At 39.3% G+C, this 16,874-nt stretch overlaps 1 protein-coding gene across 1 annotated transcript in view; it reads right to left on the reverse strand.

The window, feature by feature from the left end:
• LOC115627247 (pleckstrin homology-like domain family B member 1) overlaps positions 1–16,433 on the reverse strand; it is a 33,515-nt gene extending 17,082 nt beyond the window's left edge. The window contains exons 1-2 of the mRNA XM_030522872.1: positions 16,385–16,433; positions 27–141 (exon numbers count right to left, since the gene is read on the reverse strand). Coding sequence (XP_030378732.1) covers positions 27–141; positions 16,385–16,411 — 142 coding nt within the window. The 5' untranslated portion in view covers positions 16,412–16,433. The remainder of the gene's footprint in view (positions 1–26; positions 142–16,384) is intronic.
• Between the last annotated feature and the right edge of the window lie 441 nt (positions 16,434–16,874).

Consider the following 16,874-nt stretch of genomic DNA (forward strand, 5'->3'; position numbering starts at 1 on the left):
TGGGAGTTGGTTGGTTATTGACTTACCAATATGTATGTAGTGTATGGTAACAGCTGTGCTCAAGCGTCCACCCCCCAGACTAACCAAATGCGGATCTGTGGCGGCAACACGCAGCGATGGATCCTTTTTTGTTAATGACATCTGTAAGCGAAAGAGGAAAACAGATAAATTTTTAATTAAAAGCCGAGCTGTGTGCATCTGGGAAGCCGTCCAATAGCCAACTGCCAGGCACCGACAATAGAACCTAACAACACACATACATTACACACACACACACACACACACACAAACAGCCGCAGATAGTCGCCAAAAGACAGAGCAACTGCAGCTGCTTTGGGATAAATGCATAAATGCGTCTGACTTGTGACGCCTGCTAATGCCCGTAATGGCAAATGTTGAACGGACCATCACAGCACAGGGCGCCTCTTTCATTTACTCATTCACTCACTTACTCAGCCAGTCAGTCAGTCAGTCCCTCACTAACTAATGGAGAGCGTGGCGCGTGCATCGTCATTACGGCTGTTGTCAGTTGCACGTGCGCCTGTCATTGTGCTCATAAAATTGGAACAGCTGTCCTGCGGCGGCGCGAAGGCTGCTTCTCCGAAATGCAATCATTACGGTGCATTCTCTTTTAGAGAGTGTGTGAGAGAGACAGAGAGAGAGAGAGAGAGAGCGAGTTACCATGCCAACGGCAAACGTGGTAACCAATGAGGGCATGATACAATTATACAAGGCAATCCCATTATGAGCTGCAACCATTAGACTCTCTCTCTCTCTCTCTCTCTGTCCAGGTGCAGTACAATGATGTTACGATGTGTATTTGGATAAGTTCAAAAATATCGCCAATTAGAGTGATAGAAAGTAACTGGATTTAACACAAGAAGCATTCAAAGCTAGCGCCAATTTGGACATGAGAGCACACAAATGTCATGCCAGTTACAGTGAGAGCGACAGAGCACATGGTATATGGACATCCAAGGGCGTAGGCAGGGGGGAGCGGGGGGCGGACGTTGCCCCCCCCCTAGAAAAATTGTTGCCATATAAAATCGACCACACGTTCATTATTATGACGCATTATTTCGCCTTAAAATGGATCTGAGTTGGAATTGTTGAAGTTTTTTCATTGATCATATGCATTAGTTATTTTTTAAATGCATCGTGCATTATTTAATTAAAATTTTAATTTTCAGCTCAATTTGAATCAAAGGATTGAGTTCAGTTTAAATTATAGGATTTTCAATTGAATTGTGACAAATAGTTTTACAATAATGGGACAGGTTACTTATGTCTCGAGTTTAAGGACTTTCCTTACAACAGCTTAGTTTGAATTAAAGTGTTAAAGGTTTCGATTAAACTCGGATTAATAGTTTCACAATAATCGCAATAAAAAACAAAAACTTGCTGTTTCTTTTCCATTCAAAAGTCGCAACACATTATTGTTGGAACATTTTTTGAAGATACTGTTCCATGAGATCACCATTTAGTACAGCCACATATATTTGCTTACATTTTTTACGTGATATTAATTTATTTCATCGACAGACAGGTTCTTTGATATTATTTAATTCAGCAAATATCGCACAAAACTCAAAGAAGTATGACCTCAGTTTATTATCCTTTCTTGTAAGGCTAATCTCTTGTAGGTTTCTTTTTAAAGCTAGCATTATCCATACAAAATTGGTTCAGTTTTAAATAACGTTTGTACATATCCGTATACAAGTGTTAAGAACAGCTGTAAGCAAATTCAAAATAACTTTTTGATTTTTAAATAAATCCCATAAAAATTAAAAACAAATTCAAATTTTTTTCAAAATTAAAATAATCGTAAAGACAAAACACATCTATTTCGAACATGGTATTTAATTGGTATTTTTTTAAAATGAATTCAACAAATAGGTGTGCATATTTATGATTATTCTTTGTCGGTATGTTAAGCATTAGGCTTCCATAAATATTTGATTTTAAAACTTGTTCAAATCAATCAAAAATGAGGGAAGAAAAAATGCTCGAAGCTCGAGAAAACATTTTGAGTAACGCCCGCTTTATCTCAGATATGAGCCTATGTATACGAGTATGTATGTATGTATGCGCTAAGTATGCATATATGTACATATATGCATGAGTTGGATAGTTAGCGGGCCAGAGAGAAAAGCTAATCAATCAACGACAGCAAATAAATGAGGAATGTGGCTTTTGATAACGCATACTGGCGCACGTGCAGGAACACATATACACGTATGTATGAATATAGGTAGATATGTACATATGTACTACTTATGTACGTATGTATGTATATACATATTTATGTTTGTAGATATGCAGAGACAGAGCCACTAGCAAGATAGACGAGACAGCACACGGGGCGCATTAAAAGTTTTCACTTTTATTTTTGGGCGCGGAAATTGTTGCGGTGGGCCGTTTACGAAACGCTCGAGGCCCGAATTGGGTCATAAACACCAAAAGTGGCAGCGGCAAACAGGAAGCGATGGTCGCCGATGAGCAAGCGAGCGATTAAGAGGCATCATCATTTACATCATCATCACCATTAAACATCGTCATCGCCATCGCCATCGCGATTGTCATCAACGTGTGTCGCCATGTGTGGCAAGGCAGTACGATTAAATAATAAAAGCACGTTGCAACGCATAGAATCATTGATAAAAGTTTTCCATTATTTCATACACTCGAAAAAATAAATTGTTTAAAACATAAAACGTCTCTCAATTAAGAAGAAGTGTTCTATTATTCGAAACAATTTCTTAAATCAAGAAATTACAGCTTCACTTATAATTCAATCGCGATCAATGGGTGGTAGTGGACTACAATTAGTATTAACGAGGTATGTTGGCGTGAAATAAAGAAGCTACACATGGTTAATAAATAACTTGATCTGCGTATTGATAGGACAAGTCTACATTCCAAGTTTGGAGCACATAGCGATTATGGTTCAAAACTTCTTGGTGTTCATACAGTCGAACAGATGGACGAATGGAGTTCCACAGTTTCAATAATATAAACTCTGATTTTAAGCAATACTTCGCTATTAAAAAGAAACTTTCAAAAGAGTAGGGGTATTTAAGAGGGAGATTTTCTATACTTTTGGGGTGATTTCTAACTTCTTCTCTCAGTGTATTATGCGCCATCATCATTATTAGTATTATGGTCATCATTATCATGATTTTTCACAACGTGGTCGACGACTTTGTCCATCTTCAAGTAGGTTTAGTGGGGGGGAGGGCTCTACTTTTTATCAGCGTCACCACATGATTGTTGTTGTTGCTATTGTTGTGTTTATGTTTCAAATACAGTTACATATGTGAGGGGACTTACAAAACACAAAACGTCTTTGATGACCCCCATTATGACATACTTTTCCAGCCTGTTGCTTTGTAAAATTCATTTGTCGGGGCTTGTGGATTAGCTTTGTTGGTAGTATTATTGTTGTTGTTGTTTTTAATTTGTAATGCCTGCATGACAAGACGCACGCACACACATATAGGTACATAAAAATACATGTATATAGTACATATAGTATAAAAAAGAGTTGGGAGTGGGCTTTCAATGACATATGGGTTGGGTAAGTTACAAAGTACATGTGGATTGCATGTGTTTTATTGGCATTGAAGTAGACAAAAATATATATATATATATATACAAGTGATACAACGTTAATATCAATATACATACAAGTATATACACTTTATATTTTATTTTTATTCTTTTAATGGAGTTGTTAATTATGAAGTCGACCCCGAAAAGGTTCAGCTTTGTTCTTTCGCAGGCAAAGATGACATCATAAAAGACACTTTTAATTCGTGAACCATTCTGTCTACGAACGTTGTAATGGAATTGATCTCACCACGTATAGCTATCGAAAGCTAGTCTAATATGGAAAAGTCGCCTAGAAAGAGTGGCTTTGTGGAAGGAAAAGTCATTTATATGCTACAAAAGTATAATAATCCAGTGACAAAATCAAGTCGATTCTGGAAAAATTATCTAATTTCACATCTAGGCTATGGGGATGACGAGCTTGCTTCACACCAGCAAACATACATACAAAGGAAGAAAGATAAAACTCTTAGGAGAATACATTGAGAAATAGCATTTAGTTCTGAAGAGCCGACATGCGTTTGCTTTATTCAAGTCCCAATAAAATATCATAAATTCTGAGAAGCAACAGTGTAGTTACACTCCCCCACTAAGTGCACTGAGAGCAGAGCACTGATTAATGATTATCAGCACATCACTTGACTACTATGAATTATCCAAGCTGTCGAGAAGGCAACGCCTTTTTGAAATCCTTTAGAAACCATATTGAATTGTTGTCTAAAGTGATTATGGCCCTCTTCGAAATAAAGCCTAACTTGGTATTTTGAAAATACTATAGCATCCAAGTCAATACTTTTTTGAATGACTTAACAAATTATTTTCAATTTGTATCTACACAGAATCAATGGACTTTCTACATGTTTGAGTGTTACCTTTAATGAGACAGAAAGAGAGCGTGATGGATAAAAACAATAAATACAATATTGTATGTATTTAAGTCCTTTTTTGGTTGACTTTTCTTTTTCTGTTTTTCAATTCCATAGATACCATCAATTCCAATCTAAGTTGTTAAAAAGTTTTCGTAAATAGTTAACTCTTGTATAAATCCGATGAAATTACCAAGGAATGCCGATTATATCTTGTAACAAATTTGAAATTGGTACTTCCCTCAAAATGTACATACATATAGTATAAATATATATACTCGTATGAGGATCGATTGGCGGCATCGTGATGCTGCAAACTCTCCTCAGCCATCGTTAAGTCATTTTCTGTATACTCGTTAATACATACATACATATGTACATAAATATATATTGCACCTCTTGTACACAAATTACAAAATGCATTTTTATCGCTTATATGCGTTGTCTGCAATATACCTCTTGTTTTTGTTTTCATTTCGATCTTTTTTCCCCATTTTTCTTTTTAAGCGACCATGCACGTCATCATCGTCCCATGAGCGTCATCCACACACAGCCTCAGCAGAGTAGAGCAGAGCAGAGCACAGCAGCGGCAACAGCAATAAAGCAGCAACATCAAAAGTCAAGAAATGTAATAAATAACTAAAGAAAAGCAAAAACTCAACAATGAGCAAGCAAATGAGTCAGAGCTCCCACAAATCCCTCCCCACCCCACAAACCAACAACAACATCATCATCCTCAGCAACAGCAGCCATCGTCACATGTGTGTGTGTGTGTATGTGTGTGTGTGTGTGTGTGTGTATGTGTGTGTGTGTGTGTGTGTGTGTGGAGCGTGCTAGTACTCTCTGTATAGGATAGTGTTGTTGGTTGTTTTGGTTTTTCGGCTCCACAGCAGATCAGTAGCCAGGTAAGTAAGTATGTATGTATGTACATATGTGTGTCTGTATGTATGTGTGTCTTTTCAATTCAATTGCTCAATTGTTATGCTGAATAGTTGCTGTTGTAGTTGCTTGTTTTATAACAACATTTTATGGCACACAAAATTCAGTTGTTATTTTTGCTTTTTTTATTATTATTTCTTTTTTTTTTTGGAGATAAGATAATGGCCGAAATCATCACTAAAATGTTGGAGCCACTAAATAGTTGGCAAGATATTCAGCCACAGCTCCACACACACACACACTTTCAATTATGTAAAGAGGTGTTTGAAAAGATAATAATAGTCATTCAAAAGCAGGCAGTCGGTAGTTGCGAGAAAACCAAAACCAATACATTTTCTTTATTTATTTCACAATCTAATCTAAATGTCCGATCAATTGAGTCTATTCTGAGCTCTCCCTATATGATCTATAGCTCTATATTCTGCCCAAAAGGCGTTCAGGAATGGCAATCATAAATTTTTTAAAAGTGTCCAACGAATAAAACAAATGTAATTTGTCTACATTTCATTTCCAATTTCTCAAGAATTGGAAAAGAGTAAAGAAACTGTGATTGGTTATTTAATTTATAAGCATTTTTTTTATAAGACAAATTGATTCAGACATGTACGTCCGTCTGTCTGGATGAACGCTTGTATTTCAGAAACGACTGGGCCCTCTTTGACCAAACTTGGCATGCACACTCTTCTATATTTTCGTCAATACTATACACAGTTCCAAAGCTGCATAAACGTATCTTTGCATGTCAATTTATTTTTTCAAATCGGCTCATTCTAAAAAAAAGTGGTTAGCGACACATTTTAGCCTAAAACTACGCCCACAAACTGCAGCAGCGGGTTAGCCCTCCTTCTTGCTTCTAACGTACGATTTTTGTTTTTTGTGCAAATTATTTCACTGTCTGACTAGAACGACTGTAAAATATTCTCCCTTGTTTTTATTTATTCAACTAATTAATTTTAAAATATTTTTTGAAACCTTTTCTGCACAACATCTGGATAATTGGAAATGCTTTCAACTTTTTCTGTTCCCTGGCGTTGTGTAATTTTTGAGTCATGCCTCATACATACATATGTATGTGCAAAATGTGAACCACATCTACTATTTAAACAAGAGAGCATAAAACGTAAACTACTTAGGAAATTAAACAATGCCAAACAAATATGTAAAGTAAATTAAATAAAAAATAAAAGAACAACAATTTTTTTCCATATGCCAACAAAGCAAGAAACGCAATTAACGCAATCTTCTGCTGTATGAGTTATTCTTCTACAACAACAAAAGCAAATAATGCAAAATTCAAAGCGTCCTCCACAAAATGCCATTCGATATAGTTAGGTACATACAATCCGATCGATTGTTCGTTCGTTCGCTCGTTCGCTTTCTTGCTTGACACTGGACAGCAACAACAACAACCTTCATTTCAGATACAGCTTCCCTCTTGGCCATAAAAAAAGTTTACAACAAAAATAATGAGCAGAACACAAAAAAGAAGAATTAGATAACAAAAAAAACAACAAACAAAAAGCCAAACAACAAAAGAAAATACATTGCCATTTTTGCCTAAACTGCTATAGTTGTTGTTGTTTTTGTTGTAGTTGCTGTTGTTGGCTTATTTATATAGCGCTCCGGCAAATACAGATGTGTTTTAAAACTTGAAAGCAAAAGTCTAGGTGGTGGCCAAGGAACCGGCGGGGAGAAATGGGAATTGGGAATATGGGATACAGCATGTCTTTGAAGCGTGCCGGGGAAAGGGGAACACAGATACATACATACATATATAGTATACAAGTATCTGTACATAAGCACACCAACTGTCAATATTTCAAATTGGCAAAAACAAGCTGTCTTTTGCACACACATACCTACGTATAGACGTTTGTTTAAAAAAGTTTCGCCTTTACGTTCGAAATGGAATGAAATGAATGCATTCCACAAAACGAGTACGACTCGCTCAAATGTGGGCGTCATTTGGAAGAATTTGTATTTGCATATGCGTGGTATACTATTCAAGAGTACGTGCAGCCAAGATCAATAGAATATATACTATATATCTATGTACAAGTATATATGTATATTTCTAGATATAATGCTACATAGTTTCAATAATCACATTTTTGTGTGCCTACATGAGAGTTTCGCAATCCCACAGTCCTCTTTTCAAGAACTGCAAAACGATAGTTAAGTGAACACATTCGATATTATTGATCAATTATTGGACATCTATATAATCGATAACATCGGACATTTTTCGTATCACTTTTGGTTACTTCTCACTTTAAAATGCATAACCATAGAGAAACAATGAAAATTAAAAACGATTCGAATTGATAACCTCATCCTTTTTTAAAATCTGTTAAAAAAAGAAACTACAGTCGATAGGGTTTTTTTAGGTGCTTAAATAAAAATTGAAAATGTAAATGAAGCATTAGTTGTTCTGCGAAAAATCTTGAATTCTCTTTATAGTTATAATACTAATAAACTATTGAATTTCCTTCCCTCAACTTTGCAAAAAAAAAAAACCCAAGTACTATATTCAATGGTAAACAGCCTTTACTACATTTTCGTGCCGTTTAAGAACCTATTTCTTCCCAAAAATTCCGTAAGCTGCAATTATTTCACTTATGACATCAATACTTCAAACTAATAACAAATGAACTATAATTATTAGGCCAATAACTTAGTCTATTTATTTAGTCCAAACTGTTTCTTCGCCAGGTTATTTTTAATAGTTTTTAAAAATAGTTTAGTATGTTTGTTAAATCATGGCTATATTTAGGTACCTCTGTCTGCACAATCAATAAATGTATGTCTATGTTTATGCAGCCATGACATTGACTGGTCATTAAACAATAACGGAGCCTTTGAATTGAGAGTTTTTATTGCCCAACCTATGGCCAAAACCGAAAAAACAAATCAAAATCTAGTTCATGTGCGCGGGCTGCCAACAAATTTTACGCGACATAATTATGCGGAATATAAAAATAACATTTACATACATCTATCTATATACACATATGTATATATAGTATACCTCATGCAATTTGTGTTAGTTTTTGTTCAATTAAAACGCAAATATAAAAATAATGACAGAGCTCGGATCGACCGACCAACCGCGCACACAAATCGCGCGCGATTTATTTATTTTCGCATGCGTTTTTATTCGCTGGCGTTTATACATACATACATATATATAGTATATGTATGTGAGTATATTTTTTTAGCCGTGTTGACAAGGTCAGTGCGGCAGTGCGGTTGCAGAGACGGCGGCTGCGGACTGCGGTGGCTCTGATGGACAGTGTTGTACAATTTATATTATGGCCGGTACGTGCGTGAAGCACATTGAACGCCGCAATGCATAATTAACATAAATAGACAGGCGGCAGTGGCTAAGGAGCGGTTGTGGCTGGGGGAGGGGTGAGGGGCGCTAGGTCGTTCATCATATCAGAGCAACGAACGCCGTTGCGGCTGGCTAGAGATGGGTATAGGCCGGCGTTTTCTGATATTGTCTTCCCCAACGCGAAATTTATGGATTTAAAAGGAATCACATCAACAGAATTTTAATTAAATATACACTCCGCGCCATTTTTGTGGCTAACAGTTTGAACAACAGTGATCAGGTAATGGTTTATTTCCACATATATATGGAATACATTTTCTTATCGAAAATGTTAATCAGAAAAATGTATGATACCAGACCTCGTAATTCATTGCCTTCAAAGCAGCCTTACACACATACATAGTTCTTAAATTTTATTAATAAATTATTAATTAAAGGAGGTTCAACCTACCGTGCAAGAAAATCGGAATACAATGCCCACCTCTACTGCTGGCATGCAAATTGAAGAAAATATGCAGCGCATTTTATAGATACAGTGTGATCTCGCTAGCCCGCACATATCAGACATCGCGATAATTCTGGCATACCACCACACAGATTTTGGATGTATGTATATTCCAAAAAATTATATGGATGACGACACAAAACTTTCTTTAAACTTAGTACTGAAAACGTTTCTGTTTATTTCGATATCGTAAGAAATTTTTGTATTTATGATAATTACATGCATACGTAAATATCGGTTAACTAAATCATATATATAGCAGCTATAGAAATGATTTGTAAAATAAAACTGTGCAAGGTAGTACAAGCTGCAGCAGTGAAAAGGATGTCTGCAATGTTCTACCAGCTTTCCATCTCCCGGTAGTTCAGAAGTTTTGGTGTTTTGGATATGGGATTATCGAGGTTATAATGTATCTCTATATTTTTTTATTCTGTTGTTGTTTCTATTTTGCGTCCAACAATAGCAACAAAGCTGAGGCACAAAATGCGAAAATTAACAGAGCTGTCGATGATGATGATGATAATGATTATGCTGATGGCGCTGATCATCATGTCTGAACGCTTTGGTTCATTTACCTGCAACATTGCATCTATCAATGAGGGAGGCTGCAGGGGGAGCAAAAAAATATTGTGTCAAAGGGGTTGTCGTCCGCCCGTACGTACATACGTGTATGTATGTGTGTATTTGTGGCATGCTTCGCATATTAGCGTGTTAGCTCCACCCACACTACTCGGCAGCTCATTAACAACATGGTTAACGGTAAAAGTGTGCGCGCGCCACTTGAATCTGTCAAAAAAAAAGAAGCGAAGCACGGCCCCAAAAAGGAAAATGTATATGGGGAGCATTGAACAGTGGTTGCAAGTCGATTTGCTAATAGATAAAATATGTGAGTAAAAATGTAAGTTTTCCTAAGCATATAATTCGGGTGTAATAATAAAGATAGTCTAAAGCTAGCCATTTCAATATCATGTTATTGTTCACTTTATCGACTGTTGCAAAATTTGAACTATAACAACTTTTTTTAAGAGTATTTGTTATTAAAGACTGTTCCGAATTTGATGAAATATGGCGGAATTGAAATTACTTGCGAAAGGCTTTGGATTTCAAAAAAAAAAAGCTAAGTTGTGTGGTTTTAAAAGTACCCCGGAACAGCGAGAACTTTTACACCACAACTAAGGAGATCAAACTTGGTTGTTATTCCTTACCTATTCATACGCACGGCAAGTTTACTACAAACCATATATAGCCTCATTATTGCAGATATATTTCCCATAGGAACTATCCAGGTAAAAATCAATCTTAGTACTTATTGTAACCAAATTTGGTACTTATTAGTATTTTTGAGTATCATTATCTGAAGTTTTATCAAAATCGCTAAACTTTATCATAAAGCTGTTACATAAATGATTTATTTTGTTGAAAGACTTTATTATTACTGTTGAGCTTAACTTGTTTTTAATTAAATAATTTCTTTTTTTTAATGTAGGGCCCACTGTGCGACGTCTCTGTTTTTGGGGTTGACTGTGTCAAGTGGCTTGTTAATTATGCTTATGACTTGAACGTCGGTTGGGCCGCGCATTAAAAAAAAAGCAATCACTACAGTACACTAAGTGCCACTTGAAAGTCGGAGAATGAGTTGTCTGTATGTGTGTGTGTGTGTGAGTGTGTGAGTCTAAATTGGGTAAGACACACACATACAGACGAAGACTCTACCACCAAAATCTAATTAACACAAGTCTTTAAACGGCGTCATCGCGTTTGCTTCAATTCTGTCAAATTGAGTTCAATTGAGAAACTTACCATTCATTTCAGCTAGGAGGAAACGACAACAACAATGTTATAAAACCCCTTGAGTGTGAATCATAAAATTTTTTGTTGTTAACTTAACGTTAAATAAAGATCGCAATGCAAATACAATGCATATGTTTTATACAATAAGTAAAGAGTTCTCGAAATGAGCGGCGAATGACGGCAAATGAATGAGCCGCATGTGACATCATGCAACAACAACAACAACAACAACAGCAGTAACAATGCGATTGCACTTGGCACAACAACAACAACAAAAGCACCAATTGTCAAAGCGTAAACAAAACCACACATACAACTAACGGCAGTTTATAAATGCTTGGCGAATGGGGGAACGAAACACATACACACATATGTACATAGTAGTGGTCAAAAATATAGAAACACTTTGTGGAAATTTGAAAAATGTAGAAATATGTAACCAACATTATGGGTCGTCCGGATCGTACTCTAAAATGTCAACTTTTTGAAAAAAAAAAATAAAAGGAGTCTTAGTTTCTGTTTATCAATGAAGCTGCAACTTCGCTAATGAAATTATGAAAAATTATAGTTTTGGGAAATCCGTTAATACCAACAAACAACAATATCCAACATATTATTTCGAATTTGCAACACTGTATAATCATAAGCTTTTTTATGATTCCAAATATGCGAAATTATGTTGGCGAAATAATTGCAAAATAAGCGAAACGAAATTGTTCAATTTAAAAGATGTGCACAAATGTTTATTTTGCATAGGTAGCGATCGCCGAGATTTACAAAGTTTATGCTGGTAGACGGAAAGCTAAGCTTCTCCGTACCAGATGCGATAACGAAAAACGAACTTGACTTGCAGAGTTAGCGACAATAACTAGTACATATGTGGCGGCTGCGCAGCAGCCTATGCAAATTTATGGCAACAAAAGGAAACGTTAAGTGCTCGGCTTGCTATGCAAAGCAAGCGACAAGAAAACGAGCACTTTGCATTGAGTTATTTACGTTACTTATTAACTATGATGTGCTGCTGGTTTTGGCTGTTTTTGGCCGGATGACCAAACATACTCCCCCTGTTGAAGAACCAGGGTCTTCAACAACATCTTGTTTCGGCAGCGGGCATAATTTGCGAACGGCTCGCCGAATGGTTCCAGTGGAAGTCCTCAATTCTGCAACTCTCGACACGCCATCTGCGCCGCTGATGAGGATGACCACCCTTGCTAATGGCCATTTGAGGGGCGGCAAATTCTCGTCCTTGACCAGAACGACATCATCAATGGAGAGTCCAGGCTGCGACACTCGCCATTTTGAGCGCTGTTGAAGAAGCGTCAAGTATTCTTCACGCCAGCGAGCCCAAAATATCTGCTGGTAGTACGTCACGCGCTGCCATCGATCCAGCCGATTGAAATTGAGCTTCGTCAGATCAGGCTCAACGTACGTTGACAGCGGAGCAGCACCAAGAAAATGAGCTGGAGTCAAGACATCGAGATCTGCTGGATGTTCTGAAAGGGATAACGATGGGCGAGAATTAATAATTGCCCCGATATGGCATACAAGCGTGCGCAGTTCATCAAATTCGAGCAGCGATAGTCCAACGGATCTGTAGAAATGATGCTTGGCAGTCTTTACAGCCGCTTCCCATAGACCACCAAAGTGAGGCGAGCGCGGCGGAATGAAACGCCAATCAATACAGTCAGCAAGGCAAAATTCTTGCACAGCCTGCAGGTGCTCGCTGGATTCAAAAAGACGCTTTAGCTCAGCCATCTCGTTCCGTGCGCCAACGAAATTTGTAGCGTTGTTAGACCAGATCCTCGTAGGTCGACAGCGCGTCAAAATAAAGCGTTTAAGTGCATTTAAGAATGCTCCGGTGGTTAAATCCTTCACCAACTCCAAATGCACAGCTTTGGTGGCGAAGCAAATGAAAATGCAAATATAGCATTTTATTGGTGCCTTATTGCGGACCTCGCTTTTGTAGAAAAACGGCCCACAAAAATCCACACCAGTGACCATAAAGGTATGTGAAGCATCAACTCGATCCTTTGGCAGGTCAGCCATAACATGCTCCACAAGACGAGGCTTGGCTCGAAAACAAATGGTGCATTTGCTGACTACGCTGCACACTGTTTTCCGACCGCCAATTGGCCAATACTGCAACCGAATTGAGGCCAGCAATGCACGAGGTCCAGAATGCAGATTACGGACATGGTAGTGCATAATGACTGAACGCGTGACTGGATGACGCCTTGGAAGTATAATTGGATGCTGGGCTTCAAAGTCGAGCGCAGAGTTACTTAGACGGCCACCAACGCGCATCAATCCAGAGCTGTCGAGAAACGGAGATAAAGAAAGACAGGAGCTAGACGATTTCAAAATGTGTCCGGCCTGCAAGGTCTTGTATTCGTCCCGAAGCGTAGACATTTGAATTGAGCGCATCAACAGCAGTGTACCATGACGGATGCAGTCCACCGATAGCCCAGGAATTCGTACACGGTGCAGGAACTTGTATACATATGCAAACACGCGCTGCAGCTTTCCAAATGTGTTAACATATTTGCATTGCTGTGCAATGTCTTCGCACAGTGTGGTGCTTACAAACACTTTAGAGCGCTGCTCAGGAAGCGACGAGGCGGAAATGCAAGACTCTGGCCAAGAAGATTTGTCCTTCGTCAGAAATGCGGGACCATGTAGCCACAAGTTGGACTGGACTAATTCGCTGGGCAAAGCTCCACGTGAAAGTATGTCCGCAGGATTCAAATCGGTTGGAATATATCGCCATTCCATGCCAGAGGTCAACTCTTGAATAGTTGCGATGCGATTGGAAACGAAAATTTGAAACCTGGATGGCTCGCTGCGAATCCAAGATAGCGCTACTGCAGAATCAGACCAACAATAAAACTTGCAGTCGAATAACTCCATACGAGATATTTCGTTTATGAGTTGTGCCAGCAAAACGGCTTCGCACAACTCTAGTCGGGGCACGGTCAACGATTTGAGCGGCGCCACACGAGATCTGGAACACAGCAGCTCCGCACGAGATTGGCCTTGCGTGGTCGAAATGATGTACACGCAAGCTCCATAGGCATCTATGCTGGCATCACTAAAACCATGCACTTCAATGGAAACACCAACAGAAAGTGCAAGCCTTGGAAATTTCAGCTGCTTTGTGCGCTCAAAATCTGCAATAAGATTATGCCAAGATGTTGTCAATGATGCTGAAAGGCTTTCATCCCAATCAAGCCTTTCTCTCCAAAGCGCCTGCAGGAATATCTTAGCCTTTGCGATTACTGGTCCAATAAGGCCAAGCGGATCATAAAATCTGGCAATAGTTGACAAAACAGTGCGCTTGCAAATTCGACCAGATGTCAATGCTGGCAGAAACGTGAATATGAATAAATCCGTCGCAGGATCCCACGACAGTCCTAGAGTTTTTGTTATGTCGCTGCCATCATCAAACGTAACTAGAGTTTCTTTGTCTTCTTCCGGAACTTGTTTGAGCACATCAGGATTGCTGGAGCACCACTTCCTTAGCTTGAAATTAGCCTTGGCAAGTAGCCCTGTGGTTTGTCTCATAATTTCTATGACTTCCTTTGTAGAAGCACCACCAGTGATTAAATCATCAACATAAAAATCGCGGCGCAAGATATCGGAGCCAATAGGAAATAGCTCATGCTCATCTTCAGCCAGCTGATGCATAGTGCGAACGGAGAGAAACGAGGCAGGCTTTGTACCGTAAGTGACGGTATCAAGACGGAAAACTTGAATAGGCTTTTGAGGCGAGTCACGCCATAGAATGCATTGAAAATAGCTATCCGGATTTGATACTCGCACGCAGCGGTACATCTTGCAGATGTCTCCTGTTAAAGCGATAGGAAACGTGCGAAATCGAAGAAGCGTGTTTGCGAGCTTTGACTGAATGGAAGGACCAGCCATTAGGATGTCATTTAAAGAATGACCAGAGGATGTGGATGCGGAACCGTCAAACACGACTCTCAACTTTGTCGTTGTGCTGTCCTCCTTCAGAACGCAATGGTGCGGCAGGAAATACTTGCACAAATTTAGCGAAACTGGCGATACAAGCGACATATGACCCAACTCTAAATACTCCTTAATGAATGCAGAGTACTGTGCTTTGAGAAGTGGATTGCGTTCTAACTTTCGCTCCAAGTTTATGAACCGACGATAGGCTTGCGTATAGGAATCGCCAAGCAGATCTGTGCTGAACTTTACAGGCAACCGGACGGAATACTCGCCAGTACGCAGGCGCCTGTAATTAGCCTTGAAATGCTCCTCGCAGTCGAACTCTTCTTTTGTAAGTTTTACAGCCGGATCGACACCACTTTCGAGTTCCCAAAAAGAGCGAACCATCTGCTCGATTCGTGTATTGCAATCCTGTGTAGACGGAGACTTGGATGCAACCAAAGCAGATTTCTGACGCTGCGAGCCACCTCCAGTAACTATCCAGCCCAAACGAGTCTTTTGCAGAAGTGGCAGGCCATCAGCCAGTTTAATCTGACCTACGCACAACAACTCGTAGAATAAATTGGCACCGATAAGCATATCAATTTGCTGTGGCTTGAAGAACGCCGGATCAGCTAAGCGGACATTGCTTGGTATATCCCAATGAGATATGTCAACCGTGAAATTTGGTTGGTTCTCAGTAATGGAAGGAGCGACCAAAGCAGTAATATTTGCGGAATAGTCAGTGACCAATGATTGCAAGCATAAGTGCACAGTGCAACCATCAGACTTGAAACTGACGTCACCAAGACCAGACACAGAGGCCGACGACTTGGTCTTTCGAAGTTGGAGCCGGTGAGCGAATCGCGAAGTTATAATGTGCAACTGTGATCCGGAATCGAGCAATGCACGGCAGGGTACCCAAGTCCCGGCGCGATTTTGAATGCTGATGACAGCGGTGGCCAAGAGCACAACATCTGAGCCGAGATTTTGGGCAGGCAATGAAGCAAGCGATGATGGCGAAACAGCTGCGAGAGCGCTACGTGGCAGTAACAATGAAGACGGCCGCGAGTGTAAGTCAGAAGCGGACGATTGCTCAGGCATCAAATTTACGGCAGCTGAATTATTAAAATGCAATAAACTGTGATGTTTGGCACCACAGGTTCTGCACGATCCAGAATTGCAAGTTCTCATTCTGTGTCCCTTTCTAAGACAATTTATACACAGAGAGAGGCGTTTCGCTTCCTTTAAACGAAGTACAGGCGACAAATTACCAAAAAGTGGGCAACTGTATATTTCGTGTGCATTTATGTCACAAAACAGACAACCATTTGCGGATGGGTTAGTGGCGACAAACGAGCGTTTGGTGTTAGTGTTTTTGTTCTTTCCCACCTGATAATTCGACGAATATGATGCCATTGCATGCTCGATGTTTTCCAATTTTTGGCACCTGCTATCCAAGAACGTCGCAAATTGCTCCCACGACGGTATAACGTTTAATGGGGCGGCTTCCTCCCACTTTGCCTGCGTCGCAGCATCCACCTTGCCCAAAATTGTCTGAACGACGATGCTGCCAGCTACATCTTGCATATTGCCCAAACTCAACAGTGCACGCATATTTGCGTTGACTTTGTCGGACAACTCTCGCAGCTTGCTTGTAGTTTCAGCCTTTTTAATGCCCAAAATCTCGGAGATGTGTGCCTGGAAAATAAGACGCTTATTGTTAAACCGCTTGTCGAGTAGGTCTAACGCCACTGAATAATTTGCACCACTTATCTCAAGCGCACGAATCGTGTCCAACGCAGATCCTCTTAAGCTTGACCTCAAATGCTGCAACTTTTCCACATCGGAGAGATCTGGATCCTTGGCGATCACTGATGTG

Source organism: Scaptodrosophila lebanonensis, unplaced genomic scaffold (genome assembly GCF_003285725.1).
Source record: "Scaptodrosophila lebanonensis strain 11010-0011.00,11010-0021.00 unplaced genomic scaffold, SlebRS2 tig00000092-arrow-pilon, whole genome shotgun sequence".
In the NCBI taxonomy this organism is placed as follows: domain Eukaryota; kingdom Metazoa; phylum Arthropoda; class Insecta; order Diptera; family Drosophilidae; genus Scaptodrosophila; species Scaptodrosophila lebanonensis.